Genomic DNA, 27,728 nt, shown 5'->3' with positions numbered 1-27,728 from the left:
AAAAAGATAAACATTTCTTCCAGAGACCTCTTATTTAGAAATATGAATGCAAAATGCGTAAGGATTTCTCTTGCCATGGAAGAAATAAAGTCTAAATGTATAAGGTAGCAAAACTAAGAAAAGTACTTGAATAAACGTTAGAAAAGAATTCCTTAGATTTGAGTTTTAGAGCTGACCATCATAAATTCTTGAAATCAGGTGATCCACATAAATTAAACACATAAATACGCTGTGACAACTCCCCCAAGAACTCTGAAGACAGGATAGACCACTATGGCACAGGCCATCTTCACTATGTGTCCTTTTCAAAACTACCTGTGATGGTACAAAAAAGGGGGGGGAAATGTGATTTTATCCATTTGCTGACCAAGGATCTATGATCACGCAGGAAGGTCCCTGAATGGCAAAATTAGAGATGATGATTTTTTCCCCATTATATTAAAACCTATGGAAGAGGCATAGACCAGACTACTGAAGAGTCAGATATAATTACAAAATGTATTTACCTGAAAGTATTATGCTCCACATGAAGTCAATCTGAATAAAATTGCCCTCCTAATATTAGACAGGGTGCCCCATAATGCTGCCCTATTTTCACAGTTAATGGTGAGGACATTGAACAAATGGCAATTACTATTATAGTTATTGTCCTAAATCTCCTTATACTATATGACAGATGCCAATTCTCTGTTGACCTTAATCCCCTGCCTAATATACTCTCCCTTCTGGTCTCTATTACCCATCTTTCAAGAACAACTTCAAATCCCATCTCTCCACCCTCCAGTGAGTCCTTCCGGTTGGGAGGAGCTGAATATACAAATGATTCTTAGAATGATTTTTCTGGTGAGGGTGTACAGAGTTAATGTTGGGGCTAAAGAGGAGGAAGACCAAAAGTAGAAAGACAAATTGGTTAGTTACAGTAGCCAACTCAGACTCGGGGGGCCAAAGATTATTAACGACAGCACTTGGCTTTGTTCGACTCAGGATTTGCAATTCTATTCATGTATGTCTGTCTCTCCCACCTGAACTCTTTGAAGACAAGGATCATATCCCTTGTGCCCACTACTGTGTATAAAACATAGTAGTCATCCCATAAATATTTGTTAGAAACTGAATGAATTAATGAATAAGTAGACGAATGAACAGAATAAGCGAGAGGCAAAAGAAGACACTGTGACTTTTTAAACATTTCTTCATACTGGCTCCTTGATCAAGTAGGAGACATTACAAATCCATACTTGATGACGAACAGGCTATTTTACCATCTTGCTCATCACCACTCTCCCCCCAAACTTTGGATGTGTTCCAGGTTGTTGATGTTCCTCATAAAACCTGCTGCCCAGAACTGAGCACAGGCTCCAGACAGAGCCTGATCAGAACTGTGTCTAGAGGGAGCATCTTTTCCAGCCATCAAGCGCTCTATCCCTTTTTAACGGAGTCCAAAATTGTTGGCATACTTTTCATGGCCACATCACACTTCTGCCTCATATGAAGCTTATGCTCATGATTATTTTCACATTGATTGCTGCAAACACAAGTATACACCAGCTTGGTTTATGCGGGGTTTTTTATATCCTAAAATCTAAATTCGTCCCTGTAAATTTTCATGATGTATTGAGCCCAGCATTACTACTTTAACTTTTTACTTGAAATAATTTTCAATCCCTAACTCTGTCATCGACCTAAATGCTATGACCCCACCTCCAGCTTTGTGGCATTCATTCTGTAGGTAATTCTTAGCACCTACTAAGTACTGAACACAGATGGTAGACAGAGGCCTTCCTGAACATAAATCTTGTTGAAAGCATAGTAGAGAAAGATGCTCATTGTGCTAAGCTTTGCATTTTTTGTACTTAGGTGAGAGAGAAGTCTAGGAGAGGAGTATGGATCAGGGTGATTAATATCTTATGCTTTCTGTTTCACGATGACTTCTTTTTCTATATAAGGCATGACCTTGCCCCTGTAAGTTCCACACTGAGATGAATGATTCTTTCACATCTCTTTTTCAGTCTTCTGCCCAGTATCTCCTTGGGGATTTCCACTATCTCTTCAAACTCACTGCTGAACCCAATGCAATGTCTCACCAAACAGTTAGGAGGTATTTTTAATTCACAAAGCACTTTCAACAGGTAGTATCTCATTTAAACTTCACACTATCCCTCTGAGGTAGACAGGACAATTAGGCACATCTCCATACTTTCTCCATTGATATCATTCCACTGCTCAAGGCCTCCTGCAACTTCCCAGCTCATCAAAAGTAAAAGCTAAAATCCACACAATGGCCTAACAGGCCAGGTGACCTGTCTCCATAAACTAATCTCTGCTTAACTGATCCTACCCCAGCCATGGTAGCTCATTGCTGTTTCCCCCCATCTGAAATAATCTTCCAGATTCTATGTGGCTCACTCCATACTTAACTTGCACTGTCTGTTCAAATATCATCTTTTCAGTAAGACCTTTCCTGGACACCTGTTATCCTGTTTCCATAGCAAACATTCTCTGTTACCTTTATTCTGCTGAATCTCTCTCCATAGCACTTATCATTTGGCATATCAGGTATTCACTTGTTATTTGTAGACTGTCTTCTCACACTCAACTATAAGCTCCAGGAGGGAGGGGATTTTTTTCCTTCACCACAATATCCACAGTGCCCAAGACAGTGCCTGGGCTAGACTAGGTGCTCAACAACACCTCCCTCAACAATATGAATATGAATATAAATTGTTCATTGTTGAGTATCAACAATATGAATATGAATATAAATGAACAGATGCTTAAGTTATGTGACTAGGCTAGAGCTAGGGCTAAAACCCTAGCTCAGTTTTGTTCATTTCTAGTTTCTTATTTCTTTCCACTATGCCACAATAATTTCCATAATCTTTTTCAACCTGTTATCCTTGCCTGTGTAGACTACTACAGGAGCTTAGAGACTCACATTCCTGCCTCCAATCTCCCTGGATCATAACACTAATTCTGTATGTTACTTCCAGGTTAGTTTTCTGGAAAATTACTTCCATTTCTGATACAAGGAAATATCTGAAAACAACTACAACTTCTTCATAAAATGCAAAAATAGATTTTAAATGAATTACAAAGCTAAAAGGAAATTAAGTTATCTTCAGAGTCAACATATAAAGCAAAATAAGAATCTACAAAAGTAAACATTCTCTGAAGCCACTGGGTTCTCTGAGGCTCTGCCCATTCTTAATGCCTTTGAATTTCAGTTTGATGACCTCGTGAAAATCTTGGACAGGAAACAAAATTTAAGGTTTAGTCAAGGTGGGGAGTTTTATGGAAGAACCCCACACAAAGCCAAAACTCTCCAGGATTGTACCATCAGTAAAACAGAGCGCAAAAAAAAAAAAAAAAAAATTAACACCCACTTCGTCAAGGGGGACAGCAAGAAAACTTACATTGCCTGATCTTGACTGGATATGGATGCTGAAAATCTCCCCTGGGAAGTCACCACAGTCAACCCTCACAGGTTTGTACCTCAAATTCATAATACTCTATGGTCTTAAAAAACCTCATGCCAATCACAGAAATTTAGTTTTGTGTTAGTAGTGCCCCAGACAATTGGTAGAAGTAAAAAAGAACAAGACAGATAAAGTTTTAAGGAACATAGGCTCCCAATAAAAAAATCACAAACACAGGGGCACCTGGGTGGCTCCATTGGTTAAGCATCTGACTCTTGATTTTGGTTCAGGTCATGATATCACAGTTCATGGATTCAAGCCCCCCACTGGGTTCTGTGCTGATAGTGCAGAGCCTGCTTGGGATTCTCTCCCTCTCCCTCTCTGCCCCTCCCCTGCTCTCTCGCTCTCTCTCTGTCTCAAAATAAATAAATAAACTTTAAAAAATCATAAACACAAAGGAAACAAGGCACCATGAACAAGAGCCAGCAGAAATAACAATCAGGCTAGCTGATATAAAATATAGAAGTATGCTTAATATGTTTTTAGTTAAATATCTTATTTTGAGGTAATTGCATATTCACATGTACTTGTAAGAAACATTACAGTGTAATACTAAGCACCTGTCATCCAGTTCCTCCCAATGATGACATCTTACAAAACTGTAACACAATATCGCAACCAGGATATTGACATTGGTACAATCCACCAATCTTGTCCAGATTTCCCCACTTTTACTCACACTAATTCATGGGTGTGTTTAGTTTAATGCAATTTTATCACAGGTATAAATTCATGTATCTGTCACTTTAATAGGTTTTTCAAAATAAAAGAGAATATCCAAAGTATGAATAAGTAACAGAAACTGATTCCTAAAATGACTAGTCAGATATGAAAAAGAACTAAATAGAACTTACAAAGATAAAAAGTATACTAATAAAAATTAAAAATTTATTGGTAGGTTCTGAAAGCAAGTTAGCAAAACCTGAAGAAAGGGCCAATGGGGCAATAAATCAAAAATAGTTGCTAAACATGCAACATAGAGAGGCAAAGATGAACAATTGAAGAAGATGTTAAGGTGTAAGCCAATCTGACAATAAATTATATTTTAATAAATAAATAAATAAGTAAAAACAAAAAAAGAGATGTTAAAAGACATGAGTGAAAAAGAGTAATATATAATTCATAGGAAATCCAGAAGGAGATAATAGAAAAATTATTAAAAGGGTGTATTTGAAGAAACATGACTAATAATTTTCCATAAATGATGCTGGCATGAGTGCTTAAATTCAGAAATGATAATAAATCTCAAATGCAATAATAAAGAAAAATCTACATCAAATAACAGTGAAACATATCACAGTGCAGAACACTGAAGGCAAAGAAATGATCTCAGGAACATATGGTGTGTGTCTATACATAGAGAGAGAGGTCCCAGATATATGTATATATACATATACACATACTGGAATATTACAAAGCCATCAAAAAGAATGAAATCTTACCATTTGCAATGACATGGATGGAGCCACGGTGTATAATGCTAAGTGAAATAAGTCAGAGAAAGACAAATACATTATGATTTCACTCACGTGGAATTTAAGAAACAAAACAGATGAACATAGGGGAAAGGAAGAAAAAGTAATAAAATAAAATGAAATGAAATGAAATGAAATGAAATGAAATGAAATAAAATAAAATAAAATAAAATAAAATAAAATAAAATAAGAGAGGCAAACCATAAGAGACTCTTAACTATAGAGAACAAACTGGGTTGCTGGAGGGGAGGTAGGGGGGAGGGATGGGCTAAATGGGTGATGGGTATTAAGGAGAGCGCTTGTTGTGATGAGCACTGGGTGTTATATGTAAGTGACAAATTACTGAATTCTACTCCTGAAACCAATACTACACTACATGCTAACTACCTTAAATTTAAATAAAATCTTGGGGCAAGCAGAAGAACATCCTAAGAGAAAAGGTAGAATAAATGACAATTGAATAGCTAACTTTTCAACGGCAGTAATGGAAACCAGGAGACTCTGGTATAATAGCTTGGTGAGAGAAAACACATAGCCAATCTAAAATTACATACTTAGCAAAGCTATCTTTTAAGAAGTTTGGTAAAATAAAGGTATTTTCATAGAAATAAAAATTAAGAAAGCATATGACTAGCAAACATTTAATAAAGGAAATCCCAAAAACTGTCTCTCAGGGATGAGCCAAATGATCTCAGAAGGAAGACCTAAAATTCAAGAAGGATGGTAGCTATTAAAACAGATATATATTAAATGAGATGTTCATCTATCTATTGACCAGCTGATCAATGGATTAATAGATATCTCTATACACAACACGGGGCTCCCAATTGCTCACTGTTCAAATCCTTTAGCCCATCTAAGGGCTTCCCAATATCTTTTCCAATTGTCTCTCTTTCTTACTCTTCCCTAGGAAATTTCCCCTCCTTTCAAGACGTTCTTTTTATAGTGTTCAAAACAGGTTTGCATATGACTATCTATACACTGGTTCATATTTTTTTCCTTTGCCTTACAAACTCTTTCTCCTGCAGCTTACTAATCATGTTTTAAGGGATCCACCTCTTATATAACATCCTTCCTAAGAATAAGTACACAGTCATTTCCGTTTCCTTTCCCTCATCTTTTCAAGTATACATTCTCCCAATCACTATATAATTAAAATAAACAAATGTTTATTATACACTCACTATGAGCTACATACCTTGCTAGGCATGTAAGACCCATTCCTGACACACAATACAGAATGGTGGTTAATAACATAGACTCTGAAGTCAGAGTTCAATCCCTGTTCTGCCACTGCATAGTTATTTATCTAAATTTCACTTTTCTTTATATAAAATGGAGGTAATAAAAATATCTACTACTTGGGGAGCTATTGTGAGCACTGAATAAGATAATTCATACAAAGTTCATTTGTGTGACAGATAGATGATTGATAGATAGATGACAGACATATATCACAGTAAGACATGTACATGCTACTATGAACTAGGTAGTTTACCTGGATTATCCTGACAAATTTAGTTTTGAATTCTAAATCACAAAATCCCGGAAATGAAATTGGCATTAAACTTCTGTGGGAGTTACATTACTAGGAAAGGAAAAGGACAGTGCCAGAAATGACTGCAGGCATTTCATCTCCGAGAAGACAAAAAACTAGCTTGCTCTACCCAGATTGTTGGCACCAGTTGGGAGAGGACTGCTATCTTAGAACCCCGCTGTCCTGCTCTTTTGCCCACAAATTGCTTGAACTCAAGGCTGGCCAGGAACCTATGACTGCTGGCCTCCAATGTAAAGATGAGTTGGGCTAATTCACACTGACGGCTTCCAGCATTTGAACCAAGATACTGCAAAAGACCGAGGCCAAGGGGCAATGGGATATGAATCCGAAGAGTTAATGAGATAAAGCAGAAGCCAAGACAAGCTGAGTTTAGTTTTAAACTAAAGCTATAAGGGTACGGGAATTCTTAATAATCTAGCAAACTGCTAACAAGACATGAATGTTGCAAATGCACTAAGATTTAGAGAACCCTGCAGCCTCTACTCCTGAAACTGCCCCATCTCTGGGAGCCTTCAAGCTCCACTTCCAGCCCATATGCAATTGTATAACAAATCTTTATTTTTTATTTTTATTTTTTAGTTTACTTGGGTAAGCCTCTCTGTTCCTTACAACCCCAAAAGCCCAACTAAAATGTTTGGCAAGAATCTTGGCTAATCTGTGACATCATTTCAAACAGGCTTTATCTGATGGGAAGGCCCTGAACAGTGCTCCCCCCACCCTTTATTTAGAAAAGTGTAAACAGAGGGTGACTGCTATATCCCTTGTGAGGAATCTGTTCTTTATCTCAATCACTGTCTCCTGGCTAATATCTCAATCATCTTACTTCCTGCCTATTGTAGTTGACTTGTTCTCCGATCATCAAAATTTACTCCATGTTTCATACTTTCAGAGCCATCTGGGAGCTCTGCTAGTCAAGTAATGAGATAATGAATAAAATGGCTTACAGCCTTTCCCTCCTCAGCTAACATTTTCACACTTTCATGGGTATCTTTAGTTATTTTTACTTACTTCTGAATATGGCAATTCTACCAAAGTAATGAGACCAGTAAAAAGGATTATTCAACTGTGTATTCTGAATAACGTTTTTTCAACACAGAGTAGCATACTCTATTGTGCCCAAACCCTTGCCCGACACTGTCATTTCCCCCATGTCATTGATTTTTGATTTATATACTTGCTAATTCATTTTAAAAACACCAACTGAGTACTTTCTATGTTACAAGAAGTATGAACAAAGAGCCTAAGTCTTGTGCAAGAGAGGCAACAATGGGTAATTACAATATAGTATGATCAGTATGTACCTGGACAGGGGTTGGCAAACTTTTTCTGTAAAGGGCCAAATAGTAAATATTTTTTATTTTCTGAGCCACATAGTCTGTTGTAACTACACAACTCTGCCACATGAAAGCAGCCATGAACAACAGTAAACAACCAGATGGGGCTGCATTCCGAAAAAAATCTCATTTACAGAAATAGGTGATAGACTAATTTGGCCCACAGGCCATAGTTTGGCAACCACCATTCCAAGGTAAGAACATTCTATCCAACAGTTATTTATTGAACACTCTTTGTCTAGTCCTTTTGCTATTCTATGTGCTAGGGTGAAACAGTAACCCAAACATACAAAAACCACTTCTCTAATGGAACTTAGAGAAGTGGGGAAGATGGACATTAATCAAAACTATATACATATGTGTATACACATATATATACATACATACATATATACATACATATATACATACATACATAAATATATACACATATGTATATACACATATATATGAGTGTGTTTATTTATATATAAACATATATACACATATATTTATCACTAATACACACACATACATATGTATATATGTGTGTGTATATATATATGTATACATACATATGCTAGTGATAAAATCCAAAAAAAGAAATAAAATGAGAAAGACATCATGAGGAGTCAGAAGAGTGTGTGAAATTTTAGATGAGGTCAATGGGGGAGACTGCCTAGAAGGTGACTTTGAAAAAAGACTGGAAGGAAATAGGAAAACTAGCCATGTAGAGATCTAGAGAAAGAATGTTCTAGCAGAGTGAAAAGCCACTGAATAGCTCACGTGGTAGGAGTCTGTCTGTCAGTCTAGGGACAATGAGAAAGCCTGTGTGGCTGGAATACAGTAAACAAGGGGAGCATGGTAGGCGATGAGGCCACAGAAGTAGCTAGTGACAGATCAGATAGGGCGCTGTAAGTCACAGTAGTGCTACTGGCTTGGACTCTGAATGAGCTGGGAAGCTGCTGGAGAATTCTAGGCAGAGGAATGTCTTGATCTGAGTTATACTAATAGGATTACTCTGGCTACTATGTTAAAAACAGACCGGGGGTGGGGGTGCCTGGGCGGCTCAGTTGGTTAAGCATCCAACTCCTAATTTTGACTCAGGTCACCGTCTCACGGTTCATGAGATCAAGCCCCATGTCAGGCTCCGCAATGACAGTGTGGAGCCTGCTTGGGATTCTCTCTCTCTCTCTCTCTCTCTCTCTCTCTCTCTCTCTGCCCCTCCCCCACTTGTGCATGCATGCTCTCAAAATAAATAAATAAATAAATAAATAAATATTTAAAAAAAAAAAAACAGACTGGGATGGAGAAGCACGAAAAGCATGGGTGAGACCAGTTAGGAGGCTACTGTAATAATACAGGTGAGAGACAATGGGATCAGAGCAGAGTGGTGGCAGTAGGTGGAATGAGAAGTGATACAAACGACAGAGCTCATTGCTATCTGAGGACAAAGGAATGGTCTCAAGAAGGAAGAAGTGAGATCTTAACTGAGACTTGAAGGATAAGTAGGCATCATCCAAGTGTCGAGCGAAGGAGCCCGATCCCTGTCTGCAGACAGAGCTCCTGATGAGAAGTGACAGGCACACTGGGGTTCAGGGAATGAATGAGTGAGAAGCTTCCTCCAGGGAGTGACGCCCGATGAAACACATCCTCAGAAAAACCTCTGATGCTATCTGTTCCACCCTCTCCCCAGCCTACCTCTCTGGGTCAAGGGGGAAGGAAGACCCACCAACAAGACTGAACTTTCCTCCAGTTACTAAAGTAACATCCAAACAGGGTTCCCAGAGAAACAGAGAAAGAAAACACATTTGTTGTACGTGTGCAGCCGTCTTTCAGATTCCTAGGCATAAATTCTAGGAAGGGATCCCTAAGTGAAATCATCTGAGACAGACTGGCATCTGACCACATACCAGGGCCAGCGCCCCAACTCCTAAGGAAAATGCCCAAGTATCTTGAACAACTGAAGGTGGTTGCAGACTAGGGTCTCTCCTAAAAATTTTCTAAGAGGAAATATTTTTAACCCAGACATACCACATGGCTCTCTCACAAGTCTGTCTATTTGGCTAGGAAATAACCACAAAAACGAGAAAAACAACCTCTCCTCACTTACCTGGGGAGAAAAGCTCACTGAGCCAGGTGAACAGAAAAACGATGGATTCCATTCACCCTACAACAGGGTACCAGGTGGGACTATGGAGAAAGTGGCCCATAGTAGAACAAACAGGAGACATTTCTATTTGTCGGCAGACTTTTTAAGTTGACCTGTAAAGCTGTTTTCTTGTTTCCTCCCTCCTATTCTCTTTGCTGGGAGTTGGAGTGAGAGAAGGTGAGACTCATCTCTTGAGAGCTTACACTGCTTTTGCATTTCGAAGGGGAGGGATTGAGAGGTTTCCTTGTTTTGTTTTAAACTTTCTCCTCCATTTCTTTTCTCTCTGTCCTCTTCTACCCCTTATGCTTATTTTCCGTGTGTGTGTGTGTGTGTGTGTGTGTGTGTGTGTGTGTGTGTTTGGCTCCAGGGAACTTTGAATCCCAACTTCAAAAGAAACCTATAATGAAGCCTGGCTGATGTTTAACAGACCCGCCACTGCAGGGGCCCAGCCCAACCACTCCTCTGGCTCCACAGCCACAGAGGGCGAGTGAACAGAGCACGGCTAATCCTGAGTATCCAAGTCTGTGCGGCGGCACCGATTCCTCCACCTGTTCCCTCTGATGGCACATGCATCTGCCCTCCTGTCCCCAGACACAAACTCTACCGTGTCCAAGGGCAGACGCCACGCTCGGCCGCGCCTGCAGGGCACCTCCCCGCCCACCGTCCCGAGGACCTTACAGAGGGAGGTGTGCCATGTTCTAGCACTGCCACGTGCAGCAGTTCTGCTCAAACCCCCCAAGTGCCAAAACTCAGGGAATGAGGCAGAAAAGAGACAGTGAGTCACCAACACACAGAGACCTCAGCCCACCGCAGGCTTCTGCAAACAAACGCACAGCAGCCTGTTATCTGCTTCAAAGCACGGTCAGGCGATGGGTGGTTGCCCCCTTAAACTCTGCACAGCCATTTGTTTTTCTTTGTTTTTATTTTAGTTTATTTTTCTCCCCGTGATAATGGTATCATGAGATCTGACACACAGAATCCAAAATGGAGAGGCAAGCACGTTGTTGCACCCTTGACTGGATACTAAGCTCAATTCTGAAATGTAAAGGAGAGACAAGGCAGGGGATGGAATGGGGGTTCAACAGCAAAGAGCCTTTCATCTCTGAGACATAATTTTAGAGAGAAAAATAACAGAAACAAGTCATGACCAAAAAGAAGCTGAAGCTTGCAAAGGTCAGGGAAGCTCGAGTTTCCCTTAAGGCATAGAGATTCCCTTGGCTTGGCTTCCGAGGACACACCATAGGGAGTGGCCCATGACATTTGTGATTTTATTAGGTGGGCTCTCCACCCCCTTTCTTCCCTCAGCTCTTGTAGACACTCTCCCAGGGTGGCTACTATGTAAAAAGAGATATCTGGCCTGTGTAGCCTTCCTTACCCATTAGCCAAGTTCCTCTATCTTGATAATCTGTTCAGCTGGCTGGGTAACGTATCTATAATTCATATCTCCTTCTGACCAGCCCAAGTCTGATAAATACCCTCCCTTTGATAGGCCCATCTGGGTTACAGATGTTTGGATGCTGGATTCCTCAGGCTCTCTGCTCCTCTCAGAGCCTTTGGGAGAGGAACTCCTTTGGGCTAGATTTCTTGCTGAGGGTGGGGAAAGGGAGAACATTGAGTAGGACTTGAAAAATGAGAAGGATTGTTCATATGCCAATCATTGTCCATGCATGTTAGTAATCTATCTGTAGGTGTGTCCTCCACTATAGCATCTGTTGAAATTGGACCCCTTCAAAGTCACAGTATAATGGAGTTGTGAGCTTGAGCTCTGTGATTTAATTGTAATAATAGGATGCTATATATGAATAATTTAGAGACAACCACTAACTCAACCAAGTCACAGACTCTTGTAGAAATCCAGAGCTCTACGTCCCTATGAATCCAAAGTCCTTTCAAATGACCCAAGCAATATTTCTCACAGGAAAGCAGTCTGCACCCCATATTCTGCTTTTTTTTTTTTAAGTTTTATTTATTTCTTTTGAGAGAGACAGAGATAGCATGAGTGAAGAAGGGGCAGAGAGAGAGGGACAGGGAGAATCCCGAGCAGGCTCCACACTGCCTGAGCAGAGCCCAATGCAGGGCTCAAACCCACGAAACTGCAAGATCATGACCTGAGCTGAAATCAAGAGTCAGATGCTTAACAGACTGAGCCACCCAGGCGCCCCTCCACATTCTGCTTTTAGTGCCTTGGCCTGCTTTTAATTTTGATAAAATTAAATCCAGGGAATTTTGACAAAATTACTAAAACTCTCCACTAAGTTGTTAGCACCTACTCTTTATATATTCTTTATATTTGTTCCTCTGCTTAGCTCATTGTGTCTGGCACATCACAGGACCTTGATTGATTGTTTTTCAAAATATGGTTCTTTCCAATAAGAGTCATGAAAGACACTCAATATTTTTAATAATAAAATTCAGCATAAGGAATACAAGGCAGAGGATAGAGGGAGGAAAAGTCTATATGTGAAATAAACATAAGGGAGTTGGAAAAGAGAAAAGTTCTCCTCTCCACTATGCAGATTTCTTCCTCCAAAAGAAGAAATTCATAGCTAATTATCCTTTTTTAGATCATGGTAAGTAGAGATCCAAAAGTGTGGTTCCTATTGTGAACAAGCACTAGACATTTGAGGAAATCTACCAGCATGAAAGACAGATATAAACTAAGAGGGGGGGGGGGGGGACAGATAAAAGTTGACTACTGATGAATCAGATAGAGTGCACGGGGAAAAAAGAATCACAATAAATCTTATTTTTAGCCTCAAAAAAAATTGCATCCTCCAAATAAAAATGGATTAAAATAGAAAGTCAAAGAATAAGAAGGTCTTAAAAATATGATTGCTAAAATAAAAATTCAACAGAAGAGCTGGAAGATAAACTAAAGGAAATCTCCAAAAAAAAAAGAACAAAAGAACAGTTACAACATATGAGAGAAAAAAGACAGAGAATAGATTCAGAAGATTCATCCTCAGGAGTTTCAAGGGGGAAAAAAGAGGACAGAGGAAACCGAATAAAGCAGTATCAATGTAATAATTTGACAAAATTTGCCACAGGTCAGGGCATAAGTGCCCAGATCAAAAAGACCACTGAGTGCTCAACTGAAGAAAAATTGTTTAAAATACCATAAAATCCCTCAAGTGACAAGGCTAAGATTCTAAACAACTTTTAAAAGGAAACAACAATTCCACCTCTAAAAAGACACACCATTATGAAAAGAGAAGCATGAGGCAGCTAATGAATTTTTTTTCAAAAACCTGAGAGGAAAGGCTTTCTGACCCAAAATTTTACCCCAAGGCAAACCTATTGATTTTGTGTAAAGGCAAAACGAAAACACTTCAAGAAATGTTTTTCAGAAAAAAGTTACCTAAAACATTCTTTCTTAGAAAGTTACTTAAGGATATTTTCCAGGAAAAGAAGATTGTAAGTTAAATGTCTGGTAAGGTAAGGTAATCGGGACATGGTGGCTCCAATCCAAAAAGCAGCAAAGGGCATTTCTGAGATGACAACTGTGTAGCAGACTTAGATAACTGGTCAAGATTGGAAGAGAGAGAAAAATAGAATAACCTAGAAGGAAGAGCTCCAGAAGAGTGTAAAAAAAAAAAAAATTATATAGATTAGTTGATAAGATAATTGAGACTATCAAAAATGATGGAAGGGTCACCTGGGTAGCTCAGTTGGTTAAGCGTCCAAATCTCGGTTTCCACTCAGGTCATGATCTGATGGTTTGTGGGTTCGAGCCCTGCATCGGTTTTTGAGCTGACTGCGTGGAGCCTACTTGGGATTTTCTCTCTCTCCCTCTCTCTCTGCCCCTGACCTGCTCACTCACTCTCATTCTCTCTCTCACAATAAATAAATAAACTTAAAAAATATTTTTAAAAATGATGGAAGGAAGAAAGGGAAAAAAAGAGAGACTCAACGGGTAGGGTGGCGGCGGGGGGCGGGGAGGGGTTGGGGAAGGAAGCTATGCCAGAAAGGAAATATAATAATAGAATCATAGTTTGTTCTACAGCGAAAGGAAGAAAGAAAGAAAGAAAGAAAGAAAGAAAGAAAGAAAGAAAGAAAAGAAAGAAAGAAAGAAAGAAAGAAAGAAAGAAAGAAAGAAAAGAAATAAAAAGAAAGAAATCATAGCCATGATGTTGTAAATATATATAACTGATTCGACTAAAGATAGTAAAAGAACTATATTGGAAATATGGAGGGGAGAAGAAAGAGACAATATAAGAGTCAAAGTCTCCTCTTTATCCTAAGAGAAAGCTAATGCACAATGTTTAAAGCCAATGAATCAAGTAATATAAATACAATATTTGGAGGTACAGAGGTAAGTACCAAAAGAGAAAGGTAAAATAATCAAATATGGGAGCAAGGCTAGAGGGGAGAGAAAGATGGGGAAAATTAGGCAGGGGGCTGTCATCCCTATGTTTTCCAGTACAATTTGGTTTTGTATCCATGAGCATGTATTACTTGGATTTAAATATTTTTAACTATCAAAAAGGCACAAACAGTTCCTTTTATTCCACAAAGTGAATTTTGCATGTCGGGATAAGGAGGTCTGAAACATGTCTGGGTCTAGAGCTAGAAAGAGATCAGTTGCCATGGCAACTCTGCAGCAGTAAGGGGAATACGTTATAAACACCTAGTTAAGGGTAGTGGCTGTAGGTGTTCAGAGACATAAAGGGACACTCAAGAATGATGTCCGGTACCTGGAATAATGCTCTCAGTCATGACAGTGGGTTGCTGTAATCAGTGAGTGAGGAGGAAAAATGAGAACAAGCCAGATTTCTCCGTCTCTCCAGAGAGTTGGAAACCACTGTCATTAGTGAGGTTTAGCTTCTGCTTAAGGTTATCAAAATCTAAAAACCAAACCCAAACAGAATCTTTATGATGTGAGTATTTCTGGGAATGTGATCAATTCCCCTTATTATTACTATATAAACAAAGGCTTCCCATCTGTCAGGTCTAATTATGACAATAATAACTAATGTTAGATTAGGACAGTTTTTTAACACTGAAAACTTCAGTCACCAAAGCACTTCTCTATCCCTGATTTCATCTGACTCACCAAATAGCCTGAGGATATAGGTAAGGCAAAGTATCACTGCAATCATGCTCTTTTTTACGGACAAGACATCGGAGTTTCAGAAAGTGTCTTGCACAGTTTATATAGCTAGCGGAGCAAGGGCTCTAGAATTCAACTGTGTCCCGATTCTGAATTTTATACTCAATATTTGATATCACATGCCTCAACTACAAGCCGACCTACTAATCGGTGTTAACTGACTGCCCACACACAGGGCTACCATGAATTACTCTGCAAATCGTGGCCTACAAACACAAAGGCAGCCATTCAGGTATTGGGTGGGAGCTGAGACCCACTCTTCCCACCTTTCACCAACAGTACACCCTAGTTCAGATGTGAGCCTTTTCATAATTTGTACAAAGGTACCAGTTATGTAATGAGGAAGCCCTGCCCACATACACCAATTAACAAGTTTACCACCTCCCTCCCTCCTTTCTTACCTCCCTGTAACATTCACCAACCCCTGCGTTGACCATCAAATGGAAATCCTCATATTGGCTTCTGTCTCACAACAGGAGACACATCAAATCCGTTAATTCATTAAAATAAACATGAGACAAACAACTGTATGTCAGGGCTGTTCTAGGCACGAGGTCTGTAGTGGTTGATAAGGGCCCTGATCTCACGGAGCTGATATTTCAAGCAAAGGAGAGACAAACCAACATAAGAAAAACATAAGAAGGGATGAGTGTGACATACAGAATTAAATTAGTTGACATAATAGTGACTGAATAGCTTACTTAAATGAGGGGAAATCAGGAAAGTCCTCTCCAGGAGGTGCCATTTAAGTCGATATTGAAATGACAAGAGAAAATCCACCCAAGGAAGATCAGGCGAAAGAGGATTCCAAGAAAATGAAAAGCCCTGGGGCGAAAACAAGCTTGATCCATTCAGCAGGCACGGGAGAGAGTCAGGGTGGCTGTGCAGTGAGGATGGTGAGTGTGGCTGGGGGAAGAAGCTAGGTGAGTAGGCAGGGGTCAGGTTGTAGCAGAGCCTGTGAGCCAGGTGGGGAATCCGGACTCTATTCTAAGTAGAGTGGGGACAAAGAAATTAAGAAGGGGAGTAATGGGTTCCGATCCACCTTTCACAAAGGCTCTTTCTGGACGTTGTGTGGGGAATGGAATCTGATGGGGAACAGAGGAAGACTGTGGTCGCCTTAAGGAGACGTGGGGTTGGTTGTGGGGTGTCTTGTGGCCCTGAGGCTGCTCAACTGTTCAAGCTGCACCAGAGACTACACGCACATGAGACCTCTTCCCGGATCTCTGTTACTCTCTTGGGAGCCTAAGACTACAGGAAGAACGATCGTGGATGGTTGGTGCTGACTGGTGTCTACCGAAGTTTACCTTATTCACTCTCTGCAGATCCCCTCGCTTCCTCGGGTAGACTAAGTTGTTTGGCTTTCCTGTGCCTCAAGCAGCTGGTGTGTACACCTTCGGGCACACTTTACACCATGCACATGTCGTCTGCTCCACAGAAAACGAGTTCTGGGAGGGCTGTCGGTTGTCCTCACCATCCCTGTGTCCCTAATTACCTGACACCTAGTACTTCACAAAAACGCAATCATTAACGTCCGGTGGGACGTGTAATGCGAGAAATGCATCCCACGAGCAGGACACCCCAAGCCCCAGTCCCTTACCTCTTGGGTGAGTCGGGGTCGAAGCAGGTCTTGTGCACATCGGCCACCTCGGGGTCGCAGCAGTCCCCGTCGTCAAAGTCGTTCAGCATGTTGTTGCACTCCACGTGGCAGAGCCCGTCCCTGCGGTTCCAGGAGTAGCACCGGCCATGCAGGCGGCAGTCGCCCCCGTCATAGCCTGTGAGTGGGTGCTCACACTCAGGGTCACAATGGTCATTGCCAATCTTGCTGGGCTCGCAGTTCACAAGCACAACCCGGTGGCGCAGGGTGGAGTTGTGGACCTGGTGGACGCTCAGCTGCCAGCTGATGTTGTAGCGGCTGAAGGCATGGTTCAGCGCCTTGTGCTGCCGGCTGATCTGCTCCTCGCGCACGGTGGGGTTCAGGCCCTCATCGTCACAGACGTTTACCACTCGGTAGCGGATCACCTTCTCTCCCTGGAGGGGCCGGTGCCCGTTGTAGTGGGAGATCAGCTCCACGTTGTCACAAGCCGTCCGTCCACAGAGTGGGGGCTTCAGAGGTGACACAATCTCAGGCTCAGGCTCAAAGCCATGCAGAACCTCACGCCGTGGGAACTCCCCATCTCTAAAGGGGGCCCACTGTTCTTCCAAGGGCTCAAAACTGGCTGTCAGGATGAGGGAGGCCAATTCTTCCACTCCAGCTGGACGCTGAGGACTGTGCCGGAGATGGCTTTGCGGGAGGGCGGTCGACCAGAAGACCAGGGTGCCCAGGTGTCCACGAAAATAGCGGCCGTCCTCAGAGCTATCCCCCCCCAGAAGCAGAGAGCGACAGGATGCCATGAAGGGGCTGTTCAGGGGACCAGATTGCTCTGGGCTACTGGCCACCCGAGTGCCATCCACATACAGAGCCATACGATGTCCATCATAGGTGGCTGCCACGTGTGTCCATGTGCCTGGTTGGTAGCGACTGTTGCCAGTCACAATGGTGGCTTTCTTCACACGGTCGGTGCGAAGGGAGAAGAAGAAGCGAGCGTCTCGCCTTCCTATGTCCTTCCCTGAGCGGATCCCTAGGGCCCAGCCCTTGTCACTGACAGTGTGGGAGCAGTTATCAAACACACCTGGGAAAGAAGGAAGAATCGAGGGGAGAAATACCAGATACAAAGGGGATGGAGAAAGGGAGAAGAAAACCCATATAAATAGCAAGAATGTAGGTTTTTAGGGGGAAAAAAATAAGTGATACAGATTTCCCACCTGAGATGCCTATCCAGTAACCCAGAGCAGACCATTCTGGCAACTTCGATCCCCAGAAGGAATCTGACTTGAAATTTGATCCAATTTAACTCATTCTGGTATTTTTCAGTCATCAGAATAGAAGCGAAAAAGATGATGTCTAATACAAGTGATAAATGTGCTCTAGAATTTGTCACAAATGTTCCTCGTGCTGAGTCCACATCTTCCCCCCACTTCCTCAGAAGCCACAGGGTGGGGGCAGTCACAGTTTCTAGGAAAAATGGTCATCTCCCACTCCCTCAAAAGGTCCTTTGTACTCATTTGAATATTGAAATGATGATTCTCACAGGGGACAGGAAGGAGTTGGTGAACCGGGAAGTCCCTCAGAGAACACTGTAACAGACATCATTCCTAGCCCACTATCCCCTCTAGTGCCAAGGACACCCATCCACAGTGAACAACTGTTCCCCAGCTTCTGCCCTGCCCCGCAGTCCCAGACCGAAAAGAACAGTCAAGGCAGTTATAAGAATGATTGTTCTATAACCGGTGATGCCCACCACAGTACAGAAGTGAAACTCTACAGGATAAATGAAGCTGAAGTTCCACACCACCCACTACTTGACCGCCTTACTTACTGAATAAACAAAGAAGGGGATGCTTGGAGACAGCTAGATCGTCAATGTGTTGGAAGCAGGAAAAAGGAGTCAGATAGAACACAACCACATATAAAAGAGGAATCCCAAAGGCAATTTGGACGCCTTGAATATTCCCAGCAACCCATCTGCAGTTACGAACCCACCATCCCTTCCCAGCACCTCTTCTACTACTAGTATGTAGGTAGAGTCTTGGGAGCAGACTGTACTTGTAAGTTACACAGAGGCAGTATATTCACGTAAGAAATGCTTAATAAACATTTCCTTAAATAATGAATAAATGAGGGGCGCCTGGGTGGCTCAGTTGGTTCAGCATCTGACTTCAGTTCAGGTCATGATCTCTCAGTTCATGAGTTCAAGCCCCGCATCAGGCTCTGTGCTGACAGCTCAGAGTCTGGAGCTTACTTTGGATTCTGTGTCTCCTGCTCTCTCTGCCCCAACCCCTGCTTGTGTTCTCTCTCTCTCTCAAAGATAAATACGCATTCAAAAAAAAAAGTTTAAAAAAAATGAATAAATGATGAAGAAGTCTGCTAGCCTTTGGATCACATATCTGAGGCTAACAGCACAAGTTGTTCTCCCCCAACCTGGTTATAAGAATTGTATTTCTTACCCTGAGCTCCTATACAATCCAACCCAAACAGTAGTTCTCTATGGAGAGTCAGGACTTAAAAGCCATGAGGCCTCCTGTTCTGATTCCAGTCAAGTGTTTGTAAAAGTCGCTACTTTTTCATAAATGCTAGAAAATTTTTTCTTCTGTCTCTAGTATAAATCAGTAACTTGTGATCTAAAAACATAAAATAGAATAAAATAAAAATAAATAAAAATAACAAGACAGGGTCACCAGAGTGGCTCAGTTGGTTAAGCGTCTGACTTCAGCTCAGGTCGTGATCTCACGGTCCGTGAGTTCAAGCCTTGCATCGGGCTCTGTGCTGACAGCTCGGAGCCTGGAGCCTGCTTCGGATTCTGGGTCTCCCTCTCTTTCTGCCCCTCCCTTGCCCTCTCTCTCTCTCTCTCTCGCTCTCAAAAACAAACATATAAAAATTAACAAAAATAATAAAAATAAAAATAAACAAGACATTCTTTTTAACAAAAGCAACGCTAACGGTTAGACTTTGAAGTCCTGGCGAGGACTAGGTATAATGCAATGATGATGTTCCAGTTTTATTCATTGAAGAGGGTGTTGTTTTCACACTGAGGTCTGTCTGGTAAAGGAGCATAAGAGCTCCTACATTAACAGATTCTTGTATGGGGTAGACTTCCAACAGGGCAGACAAATCTAATGAGGTCAATAGTAAGCTCCCTGCTTCAGAGTTTCAATTTGGTTAACTTATTTTGATAAGTACATTTAGCCTTAATTATGTCCATCTGCTGACCTATGAACAAATGTACTACAATACTTAATATTTAATATCAGGACCATAGAGTTACTAATCTCTCGACTAGCAAATATCTGCTGGCTTTTAAGAAGAAGAATTGGAGGGGCGCCTGGGTGGCGCAGTCGGTTAAGCGTCCGACTTCAGCCAGGTCACGATCTCACGGTCTGTGAGTTCGAGCCCCGCGTCAGGCTCTGGGCTGATGGCTCAGAGCCTGGAGCCTGTTTCCGATTCTGTGTCTCCCTCTCTCTCTGTCCCTCCCCCGTTCATGCTCTGTCTCTCTCTGTCCCAAAAATAAATAAACGTTGAAAAAAAAAAAAAAAAAAAAAAAAAAAAAAAAAAAAAAAGAAGAAGAATTGGAGAGGCTATTTCATATTTGTTGCACATAAATAGATGTGTCTACAGATCTTTCTTCACTTATGAAGGAGTTACTTCTTTATCAACTAATCCTAAGTTGAAAATGCATTTAATGTACCTGCCCTACTGAACATCACAGTTTAGCCTAGCCTCGCCCCTACATCTCAGAACACCTACGTTAGCCTACACTTGAGCAAAATCATCTAACACAACGACTATTTTACAATAGAGTGTCAAATGCCTCGTGTAACTTATTGAATACCACACTGCCAGTGAAACACAGAATGGTCATATGGATACAGACTGGCTGGAAGAGTATTAGCTGTTTACCCTTCTGAGAATGTGGCTCACTGGAGCCACATCCCTGCCACCCAGCATCACAAGAGAGTATTGGACCATCTACTGCCAGCCCGAGAAAAGCTCCAAATTCAGTATTCAAAAAGTACAGTTTCTACTGAATGTGTGTCACTTTCACAACGTCATAAAGTCAAAGAATCATAAGTTGAGGGGTGCCTGGGCAGCTCAGGTGGTTAAGCTTTCAACTCTTTATCTCAGCTCAGGTCATGATCTCATGGTTCATGACTTAGAGCCCCGTGTTGGGGCTGTCGGCCCAGAGCCTGCCTGGGACTCTGTCTCTCCCTCTCTCTGCCCTTCCCTTGCTCTCTCTCTTTCTCTCTCAAAATAAATAAATAAACTTTAAAAAAAATCATAAGTTGAACCTATATAAGTCAAGGTCTGTCTATATGTGAGTTGAGGTATAAATTATTAGGCTTCATATATAAATTAACAGATAATTTATATTTGGCATCTAGTTGCAATTTTGAACACTTTTATTTACTGTTCTTAGAACTTCCATTTTAGCATCAATAAAACAATTGTTTCTACTTATTTATCTCATAGGAAGCTATAAAATTATTAATAGTGTGCCTAAAATGATATTTCTAACTTCTTGAGAATGACACAGAAGATGTAATTTTGTCATACTAGTCTAGATCTGATTAATCCAAGTGTTAGTAATTATATTAGAAAAGATTTATTCAACAAAAGCACTAAAATAGTCATTTTAATTGGGAGCTGTAGCAAATATGATGCAAGTATTACTTTTTAAATGATTACCAAAGTAATTATCCTTTGCTCTCTAATTTAATAAGATGTCCAAGTAGCGTATGAGAAACCTCACTCGGTGCTTAGATGACTGCATTTTATTTTTATTTTATTTTTCCTTTTTTTTTTTAATGTTTACTTGTTTTGAGAGACACAGAGAGAGAGAGCATGAGTAAGGGAGGGGCCAAGAGAGAGAGGGAAACACAGAATCCGAAGTGGGCTCCAGACTCCAAGGTGTCAGCACAGAGCCCGACGCGGGACTCGAACTCATGAACCACAAGCCGACATTGGATGCTTAACTGACTGAGCCCCCCAGGAGCCCTTGGATTAGTGTCCTTCCAAGAAGCGGAAGAGAGCTAGCCCCCTGCCACGTGAGGATACAAGGAAGGGTCACCTGCAAACCACTTAGAGGATTTTACCAGACACTGAATCTGCTGGCGTCATGATTTTACACTTGCCAGCCGCCAGAACCGTGAGAAAAAAATTGCTTTTCTTTAAGCCACCTAGTCGATGGTGTATTCGTTCCAGCAACCCAAGCTAAGACACCAATGTTATCAGCCATAGCTGCGGATCAGAACCACATGTGAAACTTTTACAGATACAGGTTCTTGCAAGCCTATGCTGACAGCTTCTGCTACCCAACGTATTTACAAAAGAAGTCCGTCTTCTCACTGCTGCCTCATGTATGGAAATGCAGAAGACAGAAGCTGGGATTAGAAAGACGGTTATCAATGGTAAGTTAAATCAGACATGAAAGCGGAAAGCTCGTCTGAAACTGCTTTAAGCCATTTATTTAAGAATCGCATGTGATCAGGCGTTTTCCTACAACCTGTGCAACCATCGTACATACTTGCTCATTAATTCAGCAAACGAATGGAATGAGAGGCAGCTAAAAGAAATAAGGGCTTGTTAGGAATAGTGCACAGATATGATACTGACAGGGACCGTGGCTAATTGATTGTCGAGGAACTGATAATTAATTGGGGCTTTTTATTATCGTAATAAAACTCATATTTAAGACTACTGAAATGAAAATAAATATCCAACACTCCCAGTGAAAGATCTATTACTCCAAAAGAAGAAACTGTGGCACTGTGGCTAACGTCTCCCTGATAATCACTGCCATCAGCCCCAACTTCTTTCATAAAATCTTGAGTCCATCCTTGTGAGGATTTTCAAAATTCCCAAGGCCAAAGTAAGCAAATATTTCTATCCTCCCACATTGTCTATAGTCCATACTAGTAATCATCCCTTCCTCCAATGTAGAGGACATGGATAGAAAAGTATGATTCTCTTATCTCTTGGGACTGAATAAACCAGTACAGTTAGGCTGAAATTGAAGCCTCTGCTCAAACACAGACATAACCCCACCTCTGAATCTGTAACTTGAAGCTCCATGCTTCAGCCCTAGCTGGTGGGGAGAGGATCGTCTTGGTCACTTGAAGGACCGTCACCCTATTAAACCACACTGGATTCTCATCTCATCTCACTGTCTTGCTCCTTGTGGAAAATGAAATTTCACTTGGAATTAGTCATTTCCATTCATCAAACATTTACTGACCATCCCATTCATGCCAGACATAGCAACTCATTTCAGCTTTGGAAGAAAAAGCAGTCTTTGCCCTTGAGGATTTTTAGTCTCATGGGTGATTGGAAATATTATGAGGTGACTTCAACCTATCAGGACTTAAGATCAAGGAATACACAGGTGAGTGAAGACAGAGCCTGATCTCATACAGTCCAGTCTCCTAAGGGGAGAAGACTGATACCTGCTCTTGAAGAGTGGGGAAGAGTTGGCCAGGAAAAAGAATTATGGATCACTCTACACAGTGGGGACAGCAAGACGGAAGGCACCAGGGATGGAAACAGGTCAAAGCAGGTCGTGCATAACACAGTAAGGGGCTTGGACTGAGGAGGTTAGGGACTAGCTGAAGATTTCCCTACTGCTGCCAAATGCCTCTGATATCCCAAGAGCACACAGAGGAGAGGCAGCATGAAACACCCCATGGCTGGCCTTGCCCTGCACACTTGGTCCAACTGCAGTTAAGGAACTTTCCAAAGCTTGCAGATGGACAACTGTCGCACAAGAAATACATGAACGCTACAAGAGTTCCGTGTAGTCAGTCTGCCCACGCACTTGCTCAGGAGATATTTATGAACCAGTACTAGCTGCCGATCTCAGTATTTGTGCTGGGGATTTCTAGTGATCAAATGGTTATTTGACATCATGGAGCATTCGGTACAGTGCGAGAGATAAGCCTTAAATAAGGAACTACAGTGAGATATGCTGACGGTTAGAAGTATAGTCATGTGAACAGCAAAAGAACCTCTTTATTAAAATATGGAGATGATATGGCAGAAATTCTCCCTGAAGTTATTAAATGGCAGCTTTCTAGCATTGACCCACCTTGTTAATAATTTGATTGTATCCAAATCTGCCTAATGAAACTAGGGGTACTCTGTTCCCAGTCAGATTGTTTGAAAAGGTTAGGGAGACCTAAAGCCAAGGAACTCCAAGATGGAAGTTCAGACATTCCCAGAGCGAAGGTCATGACCATTCACCCAGAAGCATTTACTGTAAAATTCCTTATATCAAATATCCACTTCAGCTGAGTCTTCTAAATTGGGATGCGGTATTCTTTTTGTGTTTTTTCTCTTACTTCTTAGCATGTAAAGATATCCCCCATTTGGGGCACATGGGTGGGCCGTCAGTTAAGCATCCCGACTCTTGACTTCGGCTCAGGTCACGATCTCACGGTTTGTGAGGTCAAGCCCCACTTCGGACTCTGAGCTGACAGGGTGGAGCCTGCTCGGGATTCTCTCTCTCTCCCTCTCTCTCTCTCAAAATAAATAAGTAAGCATTTAAAAAAAAAAAAAGGTAACTCCGATTTATATTTGAGCTTTCCAAAGCAATCTGGTGTAACTATCATTCAAACGGTAAAGCTGTCTTATGAGCTCGGCAGGATAATGGTCACCTCATTGTATAGATGAAGATACCGAGGCTCTGAGAAGTCGGGTGTCAGGCTGGGTGCAGAGAATACACTAGAGCTGAGGTGTCGTGGTCTTGTATTGTTTTCCTTTTCAGTGTGTCCTGTCGGTTCTGGTGAGCCCGTCTGAGCCAGCTCCACCACGGTAAAGACCGACAAGGAAAACAGACACAAGCTGCTAAGTGTCTCCTTCTCCCTCTGACTAGTAAAGTAGATGTGTGTGTTTTGCTGGTGATCTGATTTTCTTATCACTTAAAAGGAGGAAATGTCACTTCAAGACTTACTATAAAGCCACAGTAATCAAGACAGTGTGGTATTAGTGAAAGAGTAGACCTACAGATCATTGAAACAAGACAGGAAGCCCAGAAATACACCCACATAAATTGAGTCAACTGATCTTTGACCAGGAGCAAAAGCAATACAAGAGAGCAAAGACAGTCTCTTCGACAAACTGCTGGATCAATGAGTCCACATGCAAAAATATAAAGCTAGACACAGACCTTAGAGTCTTTACCAAAATTAACTCAAAACGGATCATAGACCGACACGCAAAATGTAAAACTATAAAAATCCTGGATGATAACAGGAGAAAACCTAGACGACCTTGGATTTGGTGATGACTTTTTTTAGCTGCAACACCAAAACATGATCCACGAAAGAAATAGTTTCTCAGCAAGACTCGATTAAAAATAAATATAAAAACTATTGCACTGCTAAAGACAGTATCAAACCAACGAGAAAACAAGTCACAGGCTGGGAAAGAATACTTGCAAAGGTCACATCTGATAAAGGACTCTGCTCCAGGACACACAAAGAACTTGTAAAGCTTAACAGTAATGACAGAAACAACCCAATTCCAAAGCGGGCCAAAGATCATAAGAGATAACTCACCAAAGACCTACAAATGGTAAACAGGCATATGGAAAGATACTCCACATCATCTGTCATCAGGGAAAGGCAAACTGAAGCCACGAGATAACACCACACATGTCATAGAAGAGCCAAAATCCAGAACACGGACACCAAATGCTAGGAACATCTGGAGCAACAGGAACTCTCCCACGTTGCTGGTGAAAATGCAAAATGGCACAGCTGCTTTGGAGGACAGTTTGGTGGCTTCTTGAAAAATTAAACAGGGGCGCCTGGGTGGTTCAGTCGGTTAAGTGTCCGACTTCGTCTCAGGTCATGATCTCGTGGTTCACGAGTTCGAGCCCCGCGTCGGGCTCTGTGCTGACAGCTCAGAGCCTGGAGCCTGCTTCTGATTCTGTGTCTCTCTCTCTGACCCTGCCCCCATTCATGCTCTGTCTCTCTCTGTCTCAAAAGTAAATAAACATTAAAAAAAAATTAAAAAAAAAAAAGAAAAATTAAACATATTCTTATCATATGATCAAGAAATCACACTCTTTGATATTTACCCAAAGGAACTGAAAACTCTGTTCACACAAAAACCTGCACACAGATGTTTGGAGCAGCTTTATTCATAATTGCCAAATCTTGAGAGCAACCAAGATGTCCTTGAGTAGGTAAGTAGATAAATTAACTGTGGTATAGACAGACAATGGGATGTTATTCAGCACTAAAAAGAAATGAGCTACCTAGCCATGAAAGAAAGAAAAAAAAAAAAAAACATGGAGGAAGCATAAATGCATATTACAAAGTCAAAGAAGCCAATCTAATAATCTATATACAGCATGATTCCAACTACATGACATTCTGGAAAAGGCAAAACTATGAAGGTATTAAAAAGATCAGTGATTGCCAGGGGTGAGGGGAGACACATGAACGGGCAGAGCAGAGAGGATTTTTAGGGCAATGAAGATAATCTGTGTGATGTTATCATGATGGATATACGTCATTTTACTTTGGTCCAAACCCAAAGAATTTGCAATACAAAGGGTGACCCTTAAGTAAACTCTGGACTGGTGATGATGCTGTGTCAATATAGGTTCATTCTTGGTAAAAAAAAAAAAATACAATGTACCATGCTGTACCATGCTGGTGAGTGACATCAATCATGGCAAAGGCCATGCATGGTCAGGGCGGAAGACATACGGGAAATCTCTGTATCTTCCTCTAAAATTTTATTGTATACCTAAAACTTCTAAAAATATTAAGTCTTAAAAAAAATAAAGGATAAATGTTGCCTCCACTTTGGATTTTGAGCCTTAAAATGCCTATCCACTTTAAGCATCCAGTAACCAACCGTGCCAGTTCAGCACAATTTGTCCACCTCAGATCTGCTGTTCAGCCCCTTTGACCACAAAGGGGATCACAGAGCTCCCTGCAAGCTCGTGTACACGTTCTCAGGAGGGACACCAGACCTGCTTTCTTAACTCCACCAGGTAGGAGCAAGATGGACTTTGATTCAAAAGAAAAATGACCGGCAGGAGTGCCGGAAGATGGCGGCGTAGGAGGACGCGGGGCTCACAGCGCGTCCTGCCGATCACTTAGATTCCACCTACACCTGCCTAAAGAACCCAGAAAACCGCCAGAGGATTAGCAGAAGGGAGTCTCCGGAGTTCAAGCGCAGACTAGAGGCCCACGGAAGAGGGTAGGAAGGGCGGCCAGGCGGTGCGCGCTCCACGGACTGGCGGGAGGGAGCCGGGGCGGAGGGGCGGCTCGCCGGCCAAGCAGAGCCCCTGAGTCTGGCTGGCAAAAGCGGAGGGGCCGGACAGACTGTGTTCCCACAGCAAGCGCGACTTAGCGTCTGGGAGGTCATAAGTTAACAGCTCCGCTCGGAAAGCGGGAAGGCTGGAGGACAAAGGGAGGGAGAGCTGCTGAGCCCCCGGACGGCAGAACTCAGCTTGGCGGGGAACAAAGGCGCCAGCGCCATCTCCCCCGCCCATCCCCCAGCCAAAATCCCAAAGGGAACCAGTTCCTGCCAGAGAACTTGCTCGCTCCGCGCAAACACCCAACTCTGTGCTTCTGCGGAGCCAAACCTCCGGCAGCAGATCTGACTCCCTCCCGCTGCCACAGGGCTCCTCCTGAAGTGGATCACCTAAGGAGAAGCGAGCTAAGCCTGCCCCTCCAGCCCCCGTGCACCTTGCCTACCCACCCCAGCTAATACGCCAGATCCCCAGCAACACAAGCCTGGCAGTGTGCAAGTAGCCCAGACGGGACACGCCACCCCACAGTGAATCCTGCCCCTAGGAGAGGGGAAGAGAAGGCACACACCAGTCTGACTGTAGCCCCAGCAGTGGGCTGGGGACAGACATCGGGTCGGACTGCGGCCCCGCCCACTAACTCCAGTTATACACCACAGCACAGGGGAAGTGCACTGCAGGTCCTCACCACGCCAGGGACTCTCCAAAATGACCAAACGGAAGAATTCCCCTCAGAAGAATCTCCAGGAAATAACAACAGCTAATGAACTGATCAAAAAGGATTTA

General features: G+C 42.1%; 1 protein-coding gene across 3 annotated transcripts in view; it reads right to left on the bottom strand.

Moving 5' to 3' along the window:
- PAPPA2 (pappalysin 2) overlaps positions 1-27,728 on the bottom strand; it is a 280,044-nt gene that overhangs the window by 218,084 nt on the left and 34,232 nt on the right. For all 3 annotated transcript variants that reach the window (XM_060643580.3, XM_060643582.3, XM_060643581.3), the window contains one exon: positions 16,682-17,753. In XM_060643580.3, the coding sequence (XP_060499563.3) occupies positions 16,682-17,753 (1,072 nt within the window). The remainder of the gene's footprint in view (positions 1-16,681; positions 17,754-27,728) is intronic.

The sequence above is a fragment of the Panthera onca genome, chromosome F1 (genome assembly GCF_046562875.1).
Source record: "Panthera onca isolate mPanOnc1 chromosome F1, mPanOnc1 haplotype 2, whole genome shotgun sequence".
Taxonomy (NCBI): Eukaryota; Metazoa; Chordata; class Mammalia; order Carnivora; family Felidae; genus Panthera; species Panthera onca.
The sequence above is the reverse complement of the archived record's forward strand: the minus strand, read 5'-3'. Positions and strand labels throughout refer to the sequence as shown.